The sequence below is a fragment of the Eriocheir sinensis genome, chromosome 22 (assembly GCF_024679095.1).
Source record: "Eriocheir sinensis breed Jianghai 21 chromosome 22, ASM2467909v1, whole genome shotgun sequence".
NCBI classification, from domain to species: domain Eukaryota; kingdom Metazoa; phylum Arthropoda; class Malacostraca; order Decapoda; family Varunidae; genus Eriocheir; species Eriocheir sinensis.
This window is the reverse complement of record NC_066530.1, coordinates 15,726,817-15,746,831: the sequence shown is the minus strand read 5'-3', so window position 1 is coordinate 15,746,831 and position 20,015 is coordinate 15,726,817. Positions and strand designations below refer to the sequence as shown.

The following is a 20,015-nucleotide window of genomic DNA, read 5'->3' as shown; positions in this document are numbered from 1 at the left end:
TTGGATGGACCTCGGACTGCCTCGAGGGTACTAACAACACACTGACCTCTCCATTGTTAGCTACTTTACCTTACACACACACACACATACACACACACACACACATGCACTCTTTTCCAGCTCTTTTCCTGTATTTCACAACTAGGTAAATACAACTAGGTAAACACACACACACACACACACTCTAGCGTTACCAAATTGTCGTATTCTGAGCAATGTATTTATCATTTTTAAGCCTCAAACTCTCGTCACCTACACAAATGACGATAGAAAGTTAAAGTTAGCATTAAAACTGTTAAATATACTAGATGGTTTTCGTTCTTTTGTGCTATGGTTCCAGTGTTACCAAATTGTTAAACTCTGAGCAATGTATTTATCATTTTTAAGCCTCAAACTCCCGCAACCTACACAAATGACGGTAGAAAATTGAAGTTAGCGTTGAAACTGTTAATATATTGATGGTTTTTGTTCTTTTGTGCTATGGTTCCAGTGTTACCAAATTGTCAAACTCTGAGCAATGTATTTATCATTTTTAAGCCTCAAACTCCCATAACGTACACAAATGACGGTAGAAAATTGAAGTTAGCGTTAAAACTGTTAATATATTGATGATTTATGTTCTTTTGTGCTATGGTTCCAGCGTTACCAAATTGTCATATTCTGAGCAATGTATTTATCATTTTTAAGCCTCAAACTCCCATAACCTACACAAGTGATGATAGAGACTTAAAGTTGGCATTGAACTGTTGAATATTAATAGTTTTCGTTCTCTTGTGCTATGGTTATCGGGAAGAAACTATGCAAATGAAATGCGATGAGTACGATAATTTGCCGACGCACCCACAAATCCACGCACTCACACACACACACACACACACTCTCTCGGTCACATTATAAGACAATTTCGTCGCCCAAGAACACATATTTGACAAGGCTTTCATAGGAGTTTTGGGCATTTCTAGGAGTAGTTTTATGACCCTGGTGGTAGTGTGACCCTTCTTCTGTACCATGAACCTAAAAAAACACATATTTGACAAGGCTTTCATAGGAGTTTTGGGCATTTCTAGGATTAGTTTTATGACCCTGGTGGTAGTGTGACCCTTCCTCTGTACCATGAACCTAAAGAAACACATATTTGACAAGGCTTTCATAGGAGTTTTGGGCATTTCTAGGAGTAGTTTTATGACCCTGGTGGTAGTGTGACCCTTCTTCTGTACCATGAACCTAAAGAAACACATATTTGACAAGGCTTTCATAGGAGTTTTGGGCATTTCTAGGAGTAGTTTTATGACCCTGGTGGTAGTGTGACCCTTCCTCTGTACCATGAACCTAAAGAAACACATATTTGACAAGGCTTTCATAGGAGTTTTGGGCATTTCTAGGAGTAGTTTTATGACCCTGGTGGTAGTGTGACCCTTCCTCTGTACCATGAACCTAAAGAAACACATATTTGACAAGGCTTTCATAGGAGTTTTGGGCATTTCTAGGAGTAGTTTTATGACCCTGGTGGTAGTGTGACCCTTCCTCTGTACCGTGAACCTCAAGAAACACTCATTAGAACCCGACTGACCCCCTCTTTGACCTTTAGAAATAGCCGATGACAGAAGCAAAACTGTCTTATAATACCAACCACTATTGTAAGGCATTCCCAGTATTAATTCATCTACAATAAATCAATACTGTAATACATGATCTGGCTGACTGACTTGTTGACTGATAAAAGAGAGACTGTTTAAGCCTTACTGGTAAAGAGATTGAGAGCTTCACCAGTTACTAAAGATAAAAAAAAGAGGGAGATAATGAGAAGAGTAGTGGATAAGGGACAGGAAGAAGGTGAATCAGTAAGAGAGATACAAAGAGGTGTGAAACTCGTAGAGAACAAGAAATAATAAAAGAATGGAGAAGAAAAGGAGAAATACAGTCGTCCCTCAAATAGTACGGTTTTGGTTTTATGTGGATTTTCTAAGATGATTTTTAAGGATTTTTAAATATCCCAATGAGCAGGAAATTTTAAAATCCTAAAAGATCTTCTATGACAGTCTGTATAAAACCGAAACCGAACTATTGGAAACCGTACTATTTGAGGGATGGCTGTATTGTGAAAACTGAGAGAGAAAACCAGGAAGAAATCTAGAAACTTCGGACAAGAAAGAAATAATTTAGGAAAACCAGCAGCAGGTAAGAGAGCTTGATATGGAGAGAGGAGAAAGGAAGGAAGGAGTAAAGAGTAAAATAAGGAAGAGGAAGGAACATGGAAGCTTAAAAAAGGAGAAATTACGTAGAAAAACCAGGAGGAGTAAGAAAGGAGAAATTACGTAGAAAAAACAGTAGTAGTGATTAAGAAAGGAGAAATTACGTAGAAAAAACAGGAGTAGTAATTCAAGAAAGGAGAAATTACGTAGAAAAAACAGGAGTAGTAATTCAAGAAAGGAGAAATTACGTAGAAAAAACAGGAGGAGTAATTCAAGAAAGGAGAAATTACGTAGAAAAAACAGGAGTAATTCAAGAAAGGAGAAATTACGTAGAAAAAACAGGAGTAATTCAAGAAAGGAGAAATTACGTAGAAAAAACAGGAGGAGTAATTCAAGAAAGGAGAAATTACGTAGAAAAAACAGGAGTAGTAATTCAAGAAAGGAGAAATTACGTAGAAAAAACAGGAGTAATAATTAAGAAAGGAGAAATTACGTAGAAAAAACAGGAGGAGTAATTCAAGAAAGGAGAAATTACGTAGAAAAAACAGGAGGAGTGATTAAGAAAGGAGAAATTACGTAGAAAAAACAGGAGGAGTGATTAAGAAAGGAGAAATTACGTAGAAAAAACAGGAGGAGTAAGAAAGAGAGTTTGATATGTAAAGAAAAGAAGAGAAAGTGAAATAAGTGAAAGAAGTGAAATAACCAGAGAAAAAAACATGAAAACTTTACGAGAAAACAGAGGAAAAGAAAGAAGAAATTATGCAGAAAAAAAAAACAGGTGGGAAAGAGTTTGACAGAGAAAGAAAAGAAAGAAAGTATGAAAAGTGAAATAACCAGAGAAAAAAACATGGAAACTTTACGAGAAAACGGAGGAAAAGAAAAAGAATTATGCAGAAAGAACAGCAGCAAGTAAGAGAGACTTTGATATGGAAAAAAAAAGGAAGGTGTAAAAAAATGAGAAAGAAACATTAAAAACTTTACAAGAAGACGAAGGAAAAAGCACAAAAATGTAACAGGAGCAAAGGCGAGTGAGCACCAGACACTGACATGCGCGAGTTGAGGAGTCTGGTTGGCAGGAGCTGGGAGAGGGAGAGCTTGGCTTGATTACAGCCCGGGATACACGTCTGCACCTCCTCCTCCCGCCCTGGACGCTCCGAGGTGGCAGGCGGCGGCGGTGGGGAGGGTGGCAGAGGGGAGCATGGGCTTACGTCAGAATTGTAGATCTGGCGCATCAACTCCAAACGATGTCTACAATGCGTGGCCGACACAGAACGGATGAATGGATGGATAGATAGGTTGGTTTTAGTTTGACGTCTTTTGGTAACGTTTCACAATTTGTTTTTAGTTTTGTTTAATGTCTGTGTGGTCAATGGTACACGAGGGCGATGGGAGACGGAATGAGACCTCCATCTTCCCTCGCCCTCACGGCTAACCCAAAATGAGAGTTGGTTCTACGTCTTCTAAGTTAGTTAAGAGAAAAAATATAAGACACCCTGATACTATAGGACTTGGTGAAGCGTCAGTCCATGTAAAACTTGCTTTAGTCTATCTGCCAGGAATTGTAGACAAAGTTTGGGGCATGACGCTGAAGGGGGAAAGCAAAAAACGAAACTCCAAAGGGGACAAACTGTTTACACTTACCATGAAAAGTGTGTGTGCTCTGTACTGATCTGTGGGCGCTAAGTCTATCTTACGGAAGGGACTTGCTTATGCGTTTACTTACCAAAATATGACTCAATCGGTCACTCCAATCAACTCTCAACTCTAATGATAGAATAGAATATGTTTCCTCTTCCTTCGTAACAGACATACACACAGCAAACTTTGTCTACAATACTCTGGGGGTTCATGTAAATTTGTTAAGTGAAAAAAATATTGACACTAAGGAATATCTAGTATACTATTATGGAGGCTAAGGAAGGAGGGAGAAACTGGAGGGAATACTAGGAAGAGGAAGGAAGGGGAGAGATTGATGGGAATTACTAGGAAGGGAGGGTTAAGGAAGGAGGGAGAGATTGATGGGAATTACTAGGAAGGAGGGAGAGATTGATGGGAATACTAGGAAGAGGAAAGAAGAGGAAAGATTGATGGGAATTACTAGGAAGGGAGGGTTAAGGAAGGGGAGAGATTGATGGGAATACTAGGAAGAGGAAAGAAGGGGAGAGATTGATGGGAATTACTAGGAAGGGAGGGTTAAGGAAGGAGGGAGAAACTGGAGGGATTATAACTAGGAGGAGGAGGGAGTGAAGGGCGAGTGAGGGAGAATATAGTTGTTATTCACATCAGTGTAAAAACCTTAACACAGAGGAACATCTACTCAACTATTATTACTCATGAAAAAAAAGGGAGCGAGAAAAGGGATGAAAAGGCTTTATACAAATACCAGCAGTGCCAGATTATCACATTCACCACACTGTACTTATTGTAAAGTGACCCGCCACCAGCCAGTCTACTTTCGTACTTCTTAAGTTTTCCACGTTTTACACTTATAAATCCATACTTATTTTTCAGGGTTATCAATGCCAACCGTTTAGACATCTTCAGAACACTACAATAAGATTTCCCAGTTGCAGAGTTTTATGTATAGAAATTAAGCCTAAATTGTTGTATTCTGGCCGTACGTATTGACTCCTTAAACCTATAGTATTTGCGGCATGAATTATGTTAAAGTTGATTTTATGGCCATTTTCAGTTTTTGACGCATAACTCTAGGAAAAGGACCGATATTTAACCATTTCACCGAACTATAAATGAATCTAGTTATCGGGATGGAGGGGACGTTTTTTGGGGTCGGAAATTAGGAAATGTGAGAGGCTGAGTGTGACGATCTGGCAACGCTGATACGTACATGGGGAACATTACATTTTTATTCACTATTGCAAAAAGTGTTAGTAATGAAGTGTGCATCTATATTCAAACACTGTAGAAGAAAAAAATGGGAGGATAGAAGGAAGAAGGGATGATAGAGAAACTAGAATGAAGTACTGTATCTATGTTAAATACTATAGAGGAAGAAATGGGAGGCAGGAAAAGAAAGGAAAATAATGAAGAAGTAAAGAAAGGATAGAAGGTTTAAGACAGTTTATATATGAGAGAAATGAAGGGCAAAATTGGGGAAGTTGGGCGTAAAAATAATCTCGGAAAGTTGTTTTTAGGACCAGAATATTTTTTTTGTAAACTATGATAACAGAGGAGAAATGGGAGGGATATTAATGAAGCAGTAGAGAAATACTAGAAGGTTTAAGACAGGTTATATATGTTTAACGAATGAAAAAATAACCTCGGAAAGTTGTTTTTAGGACCGGAATATTTTTTTTTGTAAACTATGATAACAGAAGAGAATTGGGAGGGATATTAATGAAGAAGTAGAGAAAGACTTGAAGGTTTAAGACAGGTTATATATGTTTAACGAATGAAAAAATAACCTCGGAAAGTTGTTTTAAGGACTGGAATATTTTTTTTGTAAACTATGATAAAGCGGAGAAATGGGAGGGATATGAATGAAGAAGTAGAGAAAGACTTGAAGGTTTAAAAGTTAATATATGTGTAATGAATAAAAAATAACCTAGGAAAATTGTTTTGAAGACCAGAATAATTACTTATAAACTATGATAAAGAAAATTAACTTGAGATAACTAGACAAAACGGACTAAAGGACATAAATAAAAGGAATCACTTAGAGGGAATAAGAAGCAAAACAGACAAAAATAGACAAACGAGATGTACACACACACACACACACATACGCAAACACAAACAAAACGACACAACACAAACAGCGGACAGAAAAACAATTCTCCACGGCACAAACAATAACAACAACAACAGACAGACACCGATGAAAAATAAATATAAAGATTGCAAAATATATACAAACCTCAAAGTAACGAAGAGGCCACAGGAATCCAAAAAAATATTGCGGTTATAAGAACATAAGAACTTAAGGAGTCTGCAAGAGGCCAGTATGCAAATTATATATAAAAAAAGAGCGAAGGGAAGTGAATCAATTTAAGTCGGAAAAACAAATTCCGATTAACGAATAAAAAAGAGAGAGAGAGAGAAAGCGAAGCATAAGATTTCTGCGACCATTTTTCTGCTTAGGGGGAAGGAAAAGATATAGATAGATAGACATATTTAGAAAAGGAGATAGAAACAGACACAGATATTAAGTGAAAACAGATGGAGAGAAAATAATAAGGGAAGGACAAAGAGGGCAGAGAAAGACAGAGAGAATGACGGACAAAATTAAAACTCGAGAAATACAGATGAAAATAGTGAGTTAGAGAGAGAAAAATAAAAAAAACAGACAAATGAAAACAGTTGAAGAAAGAAATAATAAACTTTACTAATCTATCTCCCCTAGAAACACAGATGAAAAAAATGATAAATAAAACAATATACGAAAGTTCCCCCAAAACACGTACGGCATCCCACACAAAAAAAAATAAAACCTGACAAATGAACTCACAGATGAAGAAACTACTAATAAACTTTACTAATCTATCTCCCCAAAACACATGAAAAAACGATAAATAAAACAATATACGAAAGTTCCCCCAAAACACGAACCGCACCCCAGACCCACCTCAGCTTCTCCAGGGTCCAGTAGTGTGTGGCTCCATTCTTCGTGTCCTGGACTTCCACGGCTACGATGGTACGAGGGATGGGCCGCTCCTCGTCATCCTCTTCATCCTCTTCCTCGTCCAGCAGCGGCAGGAAGTCCGGCGGCAGCGGAGAGTAGAGTGTATCGGTGAGCAGCGTAAACTGGAACTGAACCTGAGGGGGAGGGAGAAGAAGGTGGGGTTAGGCTCTGAGGAGGAGGAGTCGGAGGTTGGTATTGTCGAACGCTTAGGTCTCTCACAACAGCTATTTTCAAAGGCCAAGAACGAGGTCAGCCGGGTTGTTATGAGTGGGATTTTATGCTCATGGTATGGAAGGATGATCGAACTACCACCAGGGTCATAAAACTACCCCTGGAACTGAACCTGAAGGGGAAGACGATGGAGGATGATGGAGATGGCCGTGTCGTAACTTGGACTAATTTATTTTTTCTCTCCTTTACCGTGCGTTAATTTTGGTACGTTAAAGTTATGGAATTGCAAGGAAGACTAACTTGTTTTAACGTATGATAGAAAACTCTCTCAAGTGCTTGATTAATCAGCTGTAACTGTTTGAAAAAGTGTTGTCATTTCTCTGTCTTGGTTTTATGTTGTGGTACCAGTATTGAGAGTTGATGGTGGTTGATTTAGTATGACATTGTGGTGGATGAGTTTGTTTTTATATTGAAATGGAATGTATATAGTGAGGCAGAGGGTGGTTGAGTAAGTTTTATATTGAAATGGAATGTATATAGTAAGGTAGAGGGTGGCTGAGTAAGTCTTGTATTGAAATGGAATGTTTATGAGTAAGTTCTATAATGGTATGTATGTTGGATGAGTGAGTTTCATATTGAAGTGGAAGGTGGATGAGTTAAGTTTTTTGGTTCATGGATGATAATTTGATAATGAAGTGATTAACCTGGATTAGTTCTCTCTCTCTCTCTCTCTCTCTCTCTCTCTCTCTCTCTCTCTCTCTCTCTCTCTCTCTCTCTCTCTCTCTCTCTCTCTCTCCATATCTATCTCTATATTTGCCTGTCAATTGATATATTTAACTATCTATCACTTTCTAAAAATCACTCACTCTGTATGTTTTGGTATGAGAATAAAGGATATATGTCCACTTGCTTCTCTCTCTCTCTCTCTCTCTCTCTCTCTCTCTCTCTCTCTCTCTCTCTCTCTCTAAGAAAGGACGAAGGGAGAAAATAAGTGAGGAAAAGGGAGAAAGAATATCATTCTCTCTCTCTCTCTCTCTCTCTCTCTCTCTCTAAGGAAGGAAAAATATATCATTCTCTCTCTCTCTCTCTCTCTCTCTCTCTCTAAGAAAGGACGAAGGGAGAAAATAAGTGAGGAAAAGGAAGAAAAAAGAAGGGAAGGGAAGGAAGGAAAAATATATCATTCTCTCTCTCTCTCTCGGAAGACTCACCTTCTTCTTCAGTTCAACAGATATGGCATTGGCTTCTTTGAGGAAGATAGCGTTTCCCCACAGATCATCTCGCAGGGAGGTGAACTGGTGGTACTTCCATTTGCGGAATGCCCAGGAGGCTAAGGCATAATCCCGAACCGCCCAGTTGCATTCTGCGTCAAACAAGGGGTTTACTGAAACACCAACACAGAGCATTAGCTGAGCCTGCACAGCCCCAACCCTGCAGGGACCTCGGATTGCAACCATCAAGAGCGTTGGTATGGTATGGGGTACGCACGCCAGCACTCCACTGTCATAAGAGGTAAAGAACGGGATTGTTGTGTCGTAGGTTAGACTAATTTAATCTTATTCTCCTTTACCGTGGGCTAATCTTGGTACGTTAAAGTCATGAAGGTTGCAGGGAAGACTAACTTGTTTTGATGTATGATAGAAAACTCAGCTGTGATTGCTTGAAAAAGTGTCGTAATTTCTTGTTTTTTGTGACACCTAAGTCGGAAAACGATGAGGCAATAGCCGTTACATTGTCCGTGGCTGGCTATGTTCTTGTCGGGTGAGTAAGTCTTTCGGTGTGTTTCCTTTACTGGAGTGACTAATTAACATGTGGAGGAGTGATCTTATTTAGGCCGAGCAGAGATGTGTTAGCCGAGGTGTTGCATGGTTGACACTACTGGCTCCTGCTATGGAAGAGGCTCCTAAACACTGGTACTGTACGTCTCAGCAATAACGGAAGATGGGGACAGCTGGAGTTAGTAAATTTGTGGTGTCATAAGCTAGTAGTTAGTAAATTGGTGGGGTCATAAGCAAGTTGTTAGTAAATGGATGGGGTCATTAGCCATACTCTGACAGCAATATCATAATGCCTTAGAGGATTCCCAGTGAGGGGCTGCATAGTAGAATCTCCGTAACTTCCGAAGATATGTAACTCGTTTTGGCATCATATTAAACTGGGACGATAAAAAAGTTAGTTGGGGGGTTGTTGTCTGTAAAGCAGTGATGGTAACTTGATTATAAGACACTCGAAATATCATCAATGGGGGGAATTCACGTCACACACTAAATTTAACATCAGAATGTATACCCAGGGAGCACACGTCACAGGGGTGGTATACCAATCAGAGACTACGGACGATAACTTTGAATACTAAGGGGAGGAGGATTCACAACACATACTAAATTTAAGTCTTGTATATGTAAACCTTCTTGGAGTCTTATAACAAGGGGATGGGAGGGTCACTGGGGTTGCTAGTCACATATTTCCGATGCTATGTTTTACGACTCAACTAGGGGTGGGTACTGCTGATGAGGGGGGGAGGGGAGGGCATGGAGATGAGTATAGCTGGGTCTTCACGCCACAATGGAAGGGGACGTCCGTACTCATTGCCATCATTCACCTTCTATGCTCGGAACGGTCACCTCTTTTCCATAGAATATACCCGACTAGTTTGTATGGTGTGGCCCTGTATGGAAGCTTATGGGTCAATCTAACAGGTGATTATTGGGTATACTTTGACTGCAATATCATGATGCCCAAGAGGATTCCCAGTGAGAGGCTGCATAAGATAATCACTGTAACTTCTGAACGTATGTAAATTGTTTCGGCCCCAATGCAGAGGCAGGGAGGGCAGTCAGGGTGGTAATGAGGGGGGCAGTTATAAGTGGGGGGAGGGACACATAACCAGAGGGGCGGCTTCAAGGGACGGCAGCCAGAATTGTAGTTAGTCTAGGTTAAGCGGGACGACCAGCCAACCCTCCCCCTCTGCCTAGTACTACTGGTAAAAAAAGTATCCATATGATGTAAATTTTGGTAAAGCATGTGGTGAAGATCTCATGCAGGACTCATTCAGATCGAAATCAAATCGTAAAAACCAAACGGAAGACTAAACTAACAAAATGGACACGTTATAAAGTATACTAGTAACAAAATGTGGGCAAGACACTAACGCAATAACGCGACTAATGGGAACTGAAGTAAAATGGAATACATGAGGAGAATGAGGACTTGCGGATCAATGCTGGACGAGGTTCTTTTTCTCGTCTATCTCCTATGTACAGCGTGTGTGCTCTTGATGCGTTGCTAATCGGGTCCTAATGCTTCAAAAAGTTTCACGTATGCAATATTCTACTTTTACCGATATTACAACTTTTAGAACACTCCATATTAGCTTACATGTTTCACTTCTTAAAATACTTTATAAATAATTGGTCTAAGATATACACTTACTGTTAGATTACTTTTAATATTGAATAACAAAGTTTCTAAAATAGTCACTCTACTTATTATCAACAGCATTCCTTATGAACTTCTAATCCATTTGCTTGTCTCAAAATCATCTCTAACAACTTTACTATGTGACACAAAATCTAAATTTCTGACATTTTCATAGTTAAAAATACAAAACTATGTATACAAAATTCATCAATACAATGAGGTATATTTCATGTATGGCTCTGAGCAAGACCACTGTTATGGAATGTGTCTCTGGAGTGTCAGTGAGGGCCGTGGGGTGCGGGACACAACAGAACTGCCTGAACACACTTGGCGTAAGTAAACACTCATCAGCTGTTGTGTGCGGTGAAGGGCTCTTGTGATACATGGAATTAACATTCTTCTTTTAGGAAGTTGTAGTGAAATCCAAGAGTATTTCATTCCCTGACAGAAGGAAATCCCATAGCATGTTATTATATTTTATAGGAAGAGTGAATTTATGATTTGCAAAGGAATGCAATCCTGCAGCATTTTACTTCCTGGGATGGAAGTAAGCATGAATAAATGTTAAAATCTTTTAAGGGTTTAAGTTTAGCTTTGATGCTGAAAAAATGGATTATTACAAGCTTTTATTTACATCAAAGTGCAAAAATGCATTTAGTTATGCAGTTTATGAGCATCAAAGTCCAGTTTCTCTTCATTGCTGTGGAGTTTTGTCTGAAAATTATCTGACCATGTACAATGGCTTGGATGAGAAAACAAAGGATATCACTGGCGGCTTTAATCTGCAACATGACAGATGGACGGATGCACGGTTAACATCGTTGCTGTGGGGGGTGGGAGGCAAGTTACAAGTGTGAGGCGAGGCGGTGCAGCGGCCCGGTGCAGGCAACAGAGTGTGGAGGAAACGGTGCAACAGCAAAGGCCCCCTCTCTTCCTCTCCAAGGGACGAGTATGTTCGGAAATGAAAAAACAAAACAAAAAAAGAACCGCAACAGTACTAAAGGTGATAACATTAAAGCAAGAAGGAAATAATAATAAAACTGATAAAAAGAAAAGAATATTAATGTTAAAGAAATATTAGAGGATTGTGCAAGAGAGAGAAAAGAGGAAAAAAATGCAGACAAAAAATTGTGTGCATACATAAACAAACAAACAAACGTGAATGACTCGGAGCAGCAGAGGCAGTGTGACACGTTAACCCAGTAGCAGCGACGGGCCAAATTTGTGGCTTTACCGTGTAGCAGCGACGGGCCAAATTTGTGGCTTTACCGTGTAGCAGCGACGGGCCAAATTTGTGCCATGATATAAACCCCCCAAAATAGATGATGCATAAACTGATCACAAATGCTTTGATATATTTTATGAAATGGTTTGTGTGAGCGATGATTTTTTCTCATTTTTCTCGCTTAGAGGGACCATTAAGAAACATGATCCCCGCTGCTACCGGGTCAAGGCATACTGGAGGCGAGGAAAAGAGAAGCACACATGTTCTCCTCCACCTTTTTCTCACTTTCCCGAGACAGACGCAACAGCCCTGACAACCCTGCCTGGGAGTGTCGAGGAAAGCACAGATACTTTCACCGCTTGGCATTCTGGCGGGGGGACAAATTTTTTTCTGTCCTTCTAATCTAAATCTAAGTCTTCTAATCTAATCTTGTATTGTAATCTAAATCTTCTAGTAAAATTTTTTTAATCTAATCTTCTTTTCTAATCTAAATCTTTTAATCTAATCTTGTATTGTAATCTAAATCTTCTAGTCTAAATTTTTTAATCTAATCTTCTTTTCTAATCTAAATCTTTTAATCTAATCTTGTATTGTAATCTAAATCTTCTAGTCTAAATTTTTTAATCTAATCTTCTTTTCTAATCTAAATTTTTTAATCTAATCTTCTTTTCTAATCTAAATCTTTTAATCTAATCTTGTATTCTAATCTAAATCTAAATCTTTTAATCTAATCTTCTATTCTAATCTAATCTTCTTTTCTAATCTAAATCTTCTAATATAATAATCTATTCTAATCTAAATCTTCTAATATAATAATCTAAATCTAATCTAAATCTTCTAATATAATCTAAAGCTAATCTAAATCTTCTAATATAATAATCTAAATCTAATCTAAATCTTCTACTCTAATCTAAAGCTAATCTAAATCTTCTAGTCTAATCTAAATCTTCTAATACGCCTTCACAGAGGTATCAACGTGAATAGTCGAGTGAATGTCAACCCTATGTAAAAGTTGTCCCTTCTAAAGCTCCTCCTTCAAGAACAGGGTGATGGTGGTAGTGAAGATTTTTATTTATTTATTTATTTTATAGTACAGGGAGCAACTCAAGGGGAACAAATAGAGAGTGTAGAAAATAAAAAGTCTGCCAATTGTTACTCCCACATACTATACAGCAAAGAGTGGCCAAGAGACAGGTCAATTTTGGCTCGAGAGGTGTCTTGATACACTCTCCTTGAAAGCGATCAAGTCATAGGCAGGAGGAAATACAGATGAAGGAGGGCTGTTCCAGAGTTTCCAGAGTTCCAGAGATATATGCAAACACAAAAACTATAGAATCCATGTTGCAAGTGTTCCGTCTGTGTCTTTGAGCCATGAAGACCTCAACACAAAGATATATTAAGTTAAAACAAGAAAAGTTCAGTGGAAAAGTTGGAAAGTTTTGTTTAGGAGGGCTGTTCCAGTTTCCAGAGTTCCAGAGATATATGCAAACACAAAAACTATAGAATCCATGTTGCAAGTGTTCCGTCTGTGTCTTTGAGCCATGACCCCTCACACAAGATATAGATATAATAAACAAAAAAAGAAAAGTGGAAAAAAAAAGGAAGTTTTGTTTAGAGTTTTGCCAACATCTGTGGTCATATGCCGGAGAGAGACAGAAGGGGAAGGAATTATAGGAGAACCACCTAGACCTCAACACACAGATACATTAAAAAAAAGAAGAAAAAAAAAAAGAGCCCAGTTGAAAAGTTGGAAAGTTTTGTTTAGTCGGCGCAACATCTGTGGTCATATGCCGGAGAGAGACAGAAGGGGAAGGAATTATAGGAGAACCACCTAGACGTCAACACAAAGATACATTAAGTTAAAAAAAAAGCCTAGGAAGTAGCCTCATATCTTGCCGAGGGGAAAACAACGACCTAGCGTAACAAAAGGGAAAGTTGGAAAGTTTCGTTTAGTCGGCGCAACATCTGTGGTCATATGCCGGAGAGAGACAGACGGGGAAGGAATTATAGAAGGGAACAGATCCGTAACACAGGGAGGGCAAGGGAGCGTCGCTATTCCTCGTCAGTGTAGGAACAACTAGCACACCTCTTCCGTCACTCTACCCATCAACCAACATCAATAGCAGGGTAAACAAAAACACATTGAGCAAACATACGTAAGATGCCCATTGAGTGCTCTTGCGTCCGTTAAATGTGCGAGATTATACTGAGAGATGCTGATATATAGTGCGCATGTTTAAGGGTAGAAAGAGTGGGTATAAAGTTGTATGGATGCCCGTGGATGCTTCTTGCTTAACTTGCATTGGTGACGTATGTGTGTGAGGTGCTGGAAGGTAAGATATCATGCAGTGCGGTGAGGTGTAGCGATTCAAAGGGATAGCGGATTAGCGGTGAGTGAGAGAGATAGTTCGAAAGATAGGGATATGAAGATAGATAAGATAGGAAGAGAGGAACATAGATTAGCGGTGAGTGAGAGAGAGATAGTTCGAAAGATAGGGATATGAAGATAGATAAGATAGGAAGAGAGGAACATAGATTAGCGGTGAGTGAGAGAGAGATAGTTCGAAAGATAGGGATATAAAGATAGATAAGATAGGAAGAGAGGAACATAGATTAGAGATTCAAAGAGGGCAGATTAGCGGTGAGTGAGAGAGATAGTTCGAAAGATAGGGATATAAAGATAGATAAGATAGGAAGAGAGGAACATAGATTAGCGATTCAAAGAGGGCAGATTAGCGGTGAGTGAGAGAGATAGTTCGAAAGATAGGGATATAATGATAGATAAAAAGATAGATAGGATAGGAAGAGAGGAACATAGATTAGCGATTCAAAGAGGGCAGATTAGCGGTGAGTGAGAGAGATAGTTCGAAAGATAGGGATATAATGATAGATAAAAAGATAGATAGGATAGGAAGAGAGGAACATAGATTAGCGATTCAAAGAGGGCAAATTAGCGTCGAGTGAGAGATAGTTTGAAAGAAAGATAGAGATATATAGATAGATAAAAAGATAGATAAGATAGGAAGAGAGGAACATAGATTAGCGATTCAAAGAGGGCAAATTAGCGTCGAGTGAGAGATAGTTTGAAAGAAAGATAAAGATATATAGATAGATAAAACGATAGATAAGATAGGAAGAGAGGAACATAGATTAGCGATTCAAAGAGGGCGGATTAGCGGAGAGAGAGAGAGAGATAGTTCGAAAGATAGGGATATAAAGATAGATAAAAAGATAGATAAGATACGAAGAGAGGAACATAGATTAGCGATTCAAAGAGGGCAGATTAGCGGAGAGAGAGAGAGAGAGAGATAGTTCGAAAGATAGATAAAGATATATAGATGGATAAGAAGATAGGTAGATAGATAGAGAGGGACATAGATGGATAGTTAGATAGAGAGATAGATGAATAGATATGTATACAGATATAGAAAGATAGAGATAGATAGAATGATCGAAGGAGAGATAGAAAGCAATAACAAAACTAGAAAACAGCAAGAATAAATAAATAACAAAACAAAAAACAAAAACAAAAAAAACAGCTATGAAACCAAGACAGCAAACAAAGAAATCTTAAAAAAATAAGAGGCAGTTAAAAAAAACAAAAAACAAAAACAAACAAAAAAACATTAAATCATACCAAAAAAAAAGACAGAAAAACAAGGATGAGGAACAAGGTAAGGCAACAGGAAGAAGGAGGAGGAGGAGGAGGAGGAGGAGGACAAGGAAGAGAAGGAGGAGGACGACATCGATAAGGAAGAAGAGGAGGAGGAGGAGAAGGAGGAAGATGAAGAGGAGGATGGTGACAAGGAGGAGGAGGAGGAAGAGGAGAACAACAAGGAAGAAGAGAAGGAGGAAGACAAAGAAGGGAAAGAGGATGGCAACAAAGAAGAGGAGGAAGAGGAGGAGGAGGAGGAGGAGAAGGAAGAAGACGAAGAAGTTAAGGAGGACGGCAACAAGGAAGAGGAAGAGGAGGAAGCAGAGGAGGAGAAGGACAAAAAGGAAGAAGAACAGAAGGAGGAGGAGGAGGAGGAAGAAAAGGAAGAGGAAGAGGAGGAGGCGGAGAAGGACGAAAAGGAAGAAGAGGAGGAGGAAGCAGAGGAGAAGGACAAAAAGGAAGAAGAGGAGGAGGAGGAGGAGGATGAAAAGACGAGTCCACACACTTACCAAATATGTCTTCATCGTGTGGGAACTCCTCATTGTTGCAGGAGTACATGGACATGGTCATGCTCTGCTCCTCAACCTGCTTCTGGAGTGCGTCAATCCTCGCCTCGTAGTTCTGGAAACGCATTGAAAAGGAAAATGTGTTCAGAGGTTGAGCTCTCCCACATCCTCTATCCCTTCCATACTCTCCCTCTACTCTTTCTCTCCTTGTCAAACTCCTTCTGCACCTTTCCCTTCTCCCTCTAATACTGTTTTGATACATGTTCCAACCTACCACAGCTCTCCTACATCCTCTATCTATCTCCATTCATCCTCTATCCCTTCTGTACTCTCGCCCTACTCTTCCTCTCCTTGTCAAACTCCTTCTGCAATTTTTCCTTCTCCCTCTAATACTGTTTTGATACATCTTACAACCTACGACTCTTCTCTCCTTCATCCACAGTCTATCTCTTCTGTTCCTCTCCTCACCTTTCTCTCCTTACCAAACTCCTTCTGCATCCTTCCCTTCTCCCTCTAATACTGTTTTGATACATGTTCCACCCTACCACAGCTCTCCTACATCCTCTATCTATCTCTATTCATCCTCTATCCCTTCCGTACTCTCATTCTTCTATCCCCCTCCTCACCTTTCTCTCCTTGTCAAACTCCTTCTGCACTGCTTCCTTCTCCTTCTGGTACTGTTCCTCAAGGGCCACAAGCCTCTTCTGCATCTCCTCCTTCAGATCAATGCCTTGTTTCTCCAGCAACTCCACCTGAGCGAACTGCCAATCAGCTGGTTCGGTTGATCCCGGGGTGTCGGCAGGGGATTTGGTCTCGCGACGCTCTCGGGCTGTGTGAAGGAGACTTGGGGTTAGTACTGGGGCTAACTTTTATTCTTTTTATTTTTACAGGAAAGGAAGCAGCTCAAAGCCATAAAAAAAGTGTAGAGAAAACCCCCCCACTAATCGCTGCTCCCATAGAAGTGAGTGGCCAAAAGAGAGGTCAATTTCGAGTGAAGCTTTGTATATATGTGTGCGTTCCACCTCACCTTGCTCCGGGTGGTTGAAGCGGAACACGTGGTTCTTCCCGAGGATAACACGTGAGCCTGTCTTCAGCACGGTCGGCTCAACCACCTCGCGGCCGTTGACGTAGACCATGGCTTTCGGTTTGGGGTGCAGTAGGACCACACCTTCTTGGTTCTGTGCAAAGACGGGGATGAAAGGTTAGTTAGTCTGGACGGTGAGGAAGATAGTTTGAAAAGTTTAGAAGATAGAAAAGAACAGCTGAAAAGTAGTACATACGTGAACATAGAAAATGGTAGTTGGAAGAGATAGTTTTCCAGGGGGACTTAAAGAAAAACCGATTATGAGTCTCACCTTAGAAGTGGGGTAAGAGGAGGGATCATAAGCACTATTGCCAGATTACCGTACCCAGAGCATAGTATTTACCGGCCTCTGACGCATAACTATTACCAAGAAACATCAGGAATCAACTATTTTAACGATAATGATAATTGATTCTCGTTATTGGGTCCCGGGAGACAGCTTTGGGTCGGAAGTCGGTAAATATGAGGCTGAGTACGGCAATCTAGCAACGTTGATCATAAGGGAGAAAGGAGATAAATAAAACCCCAGAAAAGGAGTGAAAAAAAATAAATAAAATAACAGGCGGGAAATCAAGGTACCGGACACCCTAAGAAAGAACGACTTATACGAACCTCAAACTGGCAGTGTTCGGGCATGATATGTGAGCCGCAGAGCTGAATGTCCTGTGGGATGTTGGACTCGGCCGATCCCACATTGGTGAAGCCGTTCTTGATGTAGTAAAGTAGACATTCGGACATGGATGGGTCCTCGTTCAGGTTGACCAGGTGGGGAGTCTGTCGAGGAGGAGAAGGAAGATAGGTCAGTGAGAGAGGAGGAGGAGGAGGAAGAAAGGATCTCTCTCTTACCTCTCTTTTATCTACACACATATAGGACGTCTACACCTAAGAAAACGCACCCAAACATACACCTTCTTTCACGTATATATTAACACATACGAAGACACCCACGCCTAGGTAAATACATGTACACACACACACACATTCTATTATCTATCCTTGAACTGTCTCCTTTACTAAAAAAAAAAAAAAAACCCCACATATACACAAGGATATACTCACACACCTACACACATACACACACACTCACGTACCTTCTTCGGGGAGAATATTCCGAGCGTGTTGCCGTCCTCCTTCAGAGCCACGCCCATCTCTGCGAACACCGCCTCCCGCTGCAGACGGATGCTCTCGGTACGCTTCAGTTTCTCCTCCCAAGTCTCGTTCAGTTCTGTCGGAGATGGAGATGATTTAATGCCACAATGTTCTCTCTGTGTGCTTAGTATTTTAACTGTTATCATCATCATCATCATTGTCGGTTAACGTCCATATTTTCCCATTCAAGGCGGGGTTGGACGGGCGATGACTCTCCTCCACATCTCTCGATCTTGTGCCATATATTCCTCTATTCCCAGTATATTCGTATCCTCCATCACACATCTGCTCCACTTTTTCTTAGGCATTCCCGCTTGCCGTCATCTCTCAACTCTCAACTCCTCCACCTCATTTAACACGCCCCCCTCTGCCCTTTTCACATGTCCAAACCATCTCAATCTTCTTTGCCTCAATTTAACAAAAAGGTCCTCAGCCCCACACATCTCCGCCACTGCGCTGTTATCAATTCTGTTTCTTTGTGTAGAATCTAAAAGGGTGCTCTCTATAATTTCTCCTATTTGTTTCCCATCCATAGCCTGTTCTCTTTTTCAACTGTCATCAATCCAGCGTTTCCGTCTAAAGTCTTGGTGATGTGTATTTTCTACTAATTCTCCTTTTATCTCTTTTCTATCCAAGCTTTCGGCACAGACTTAAGGTTAAGATTTTGTTAGAATAATGTTTACCTTTGTTTCTCCTTTCATGTGGACTTATTTTACATGTGTGTGAAGGAATAGCTCAAGGGCATGTTATAAGGAAATCTCTCTCTCTCTCTCTCTCTCTCTCTCTCTCTCTCTCTCTCTCTCTCTCTCTCTCTCTCTCTCTCTCTCTCTCATACCACTCCTTCCTCTCTCATGACCCCACTACACATGACCTTCTCTTGCTCACCCCTATACTGTCCAAATCCCTCATGCAAGAGTGAACCAGCATCTCCATTCTTTCATCCCCTCTGTTGGTAAAGAAATCCTTGAAAAAAAAAAGAGCTAAATGGATACTGTATATATATTTTCTACTTTATATATAGGTCAGAAAGAGGAGGAGGAGAGGGCGTACCTGCAATCAGTTTCTCGTTGGCCTGCAGCTGGTCAACGGCATTCTCGGCCACGGTGGAGACGGGGGACGTGATCTGTGGTGTCTCCTTGTCATTCTTGCTGTTCATGACCTTGGTGATCTCCTGACCTGTGGGCGAGGAAGGAGGGAGGAGTGAATCAAGGGCTCGGAGGGGTGATGGAAGGTGCTGAAGAGGAGCGATTGAGTGAGTGAGTGAGTGACGTGTTATCTTGGTGGTGTGTTGGGTTGGGTAATTTTTGATCCAGACACACACACATTCTCTCTCTCTCCCTCTCTCGCTCTCTCTCTTATGGCAGTCCCTCCCACGTGTCTTGCTATGGGGTGCGGCATTTGTGTTAATATATGTTTCTTATGCACGCAAACACACATTTCAAAAGGCCAATTCCTTACACAAGTTGACGTATAGAGTGTAACCTTTCTTCCATAATGTCAGTAATTCAGTCCTTACAATCTGTCTCTCGGAACACATGAATAAAACAGTAATAAAAATGACAATAATGATAATAAAACAATAAAGTAATGACCAATTCCCCACACAAGTTGACGTATAGTATGTCAATTTCCTTCCATAGTGTCAGTAACTCAGTCCTTACCATCTGTCTCTCGGAACACATGAATAAAACAGTAATAAAAATGACAATAATGATAATAAAACAATAAAAGCAATGACCACATACCCAGAACCCCAAATACGTAGGACATATAAGAGTGAAAATGTTCATAATTCAACCCCATACAAAAACTCCACATAAATACCAGCTGAAAGGAATCTGAAAGCACCAATTAACCCTTAGATGTTGGCAGCGTTTCAAGAGGAGCTCCCCAAAAATGAATCGTCTATATAGTCACCGGCAACCTTAGGAATGTAGCATATATGTGTTGCTCCGTGGTGAAGTGAGGTAAGCA

The 20,015-nt window shown here is 40.2% G+C and overlaps 1 protein-coding gene across 10 annotated transcripts in view; it reads right to left on the bottom strand.

Annotated features, from left to right (window-relative positions):
• LOC127002141 (kinesin-like protein unc-104) overlaps nucleotides 1–20,015 on the bottom strand; it is a 130,376-nt gene that overhangs the window by 28,528 nt on the left and 81,833 nt on the right. For 7 of the 10 annotated variants that reach the window (XM_050867749.1, XM_050867751.1, XM_050867752.1 and 4 more), the window contains 9 exons: nucleotides 19,092–19,217; nucleotides 17,984–18,117; nucleotides 17,505–17,666; nucleotides 16,836–16,986; nucleotides 16,435–16,637; nucleotides 15,812–15,923; nucleotides 8,214–8,386; nucleotides 6,778–6,968; nucleotides 3,240–3,440 (listed from right to left, as the gene is read on the bottom strand). In XM_050867749.1, the coding sequence (XP_050723706.1) occupies nucleotides 3,240–3,440; nucleotides 6,778–6,968; nucleotides 8,214–8,386; nucleotides 15,812–15,923; nucleotides 16,435–16,637; nucleotides 16,836–16,986; nucleotides 17,505–17,666; nucleotides 17,984–18,117; nucleotides 19,092–19,217 (1,453 nt within the window). The remainder of the gene's footprint in view (nucleotides 1–3,239; nucleotides 3,441–6,777; nucleotides 6,969–8,213; nucleotides 8,387–15,811; nucleotides 15,924–16,434; nucleotides 16,638–16,835; nucleotides 16,987–17,504; nucleotides 17,667–17,983; nucleotides 18,118–19,091; nucleotides 19,218–20,015) is intronic. The other 3 variants (XM_050867753.1, XM_050867757.1, XM_050867756.1) reach the window with 3 other exon arrangements.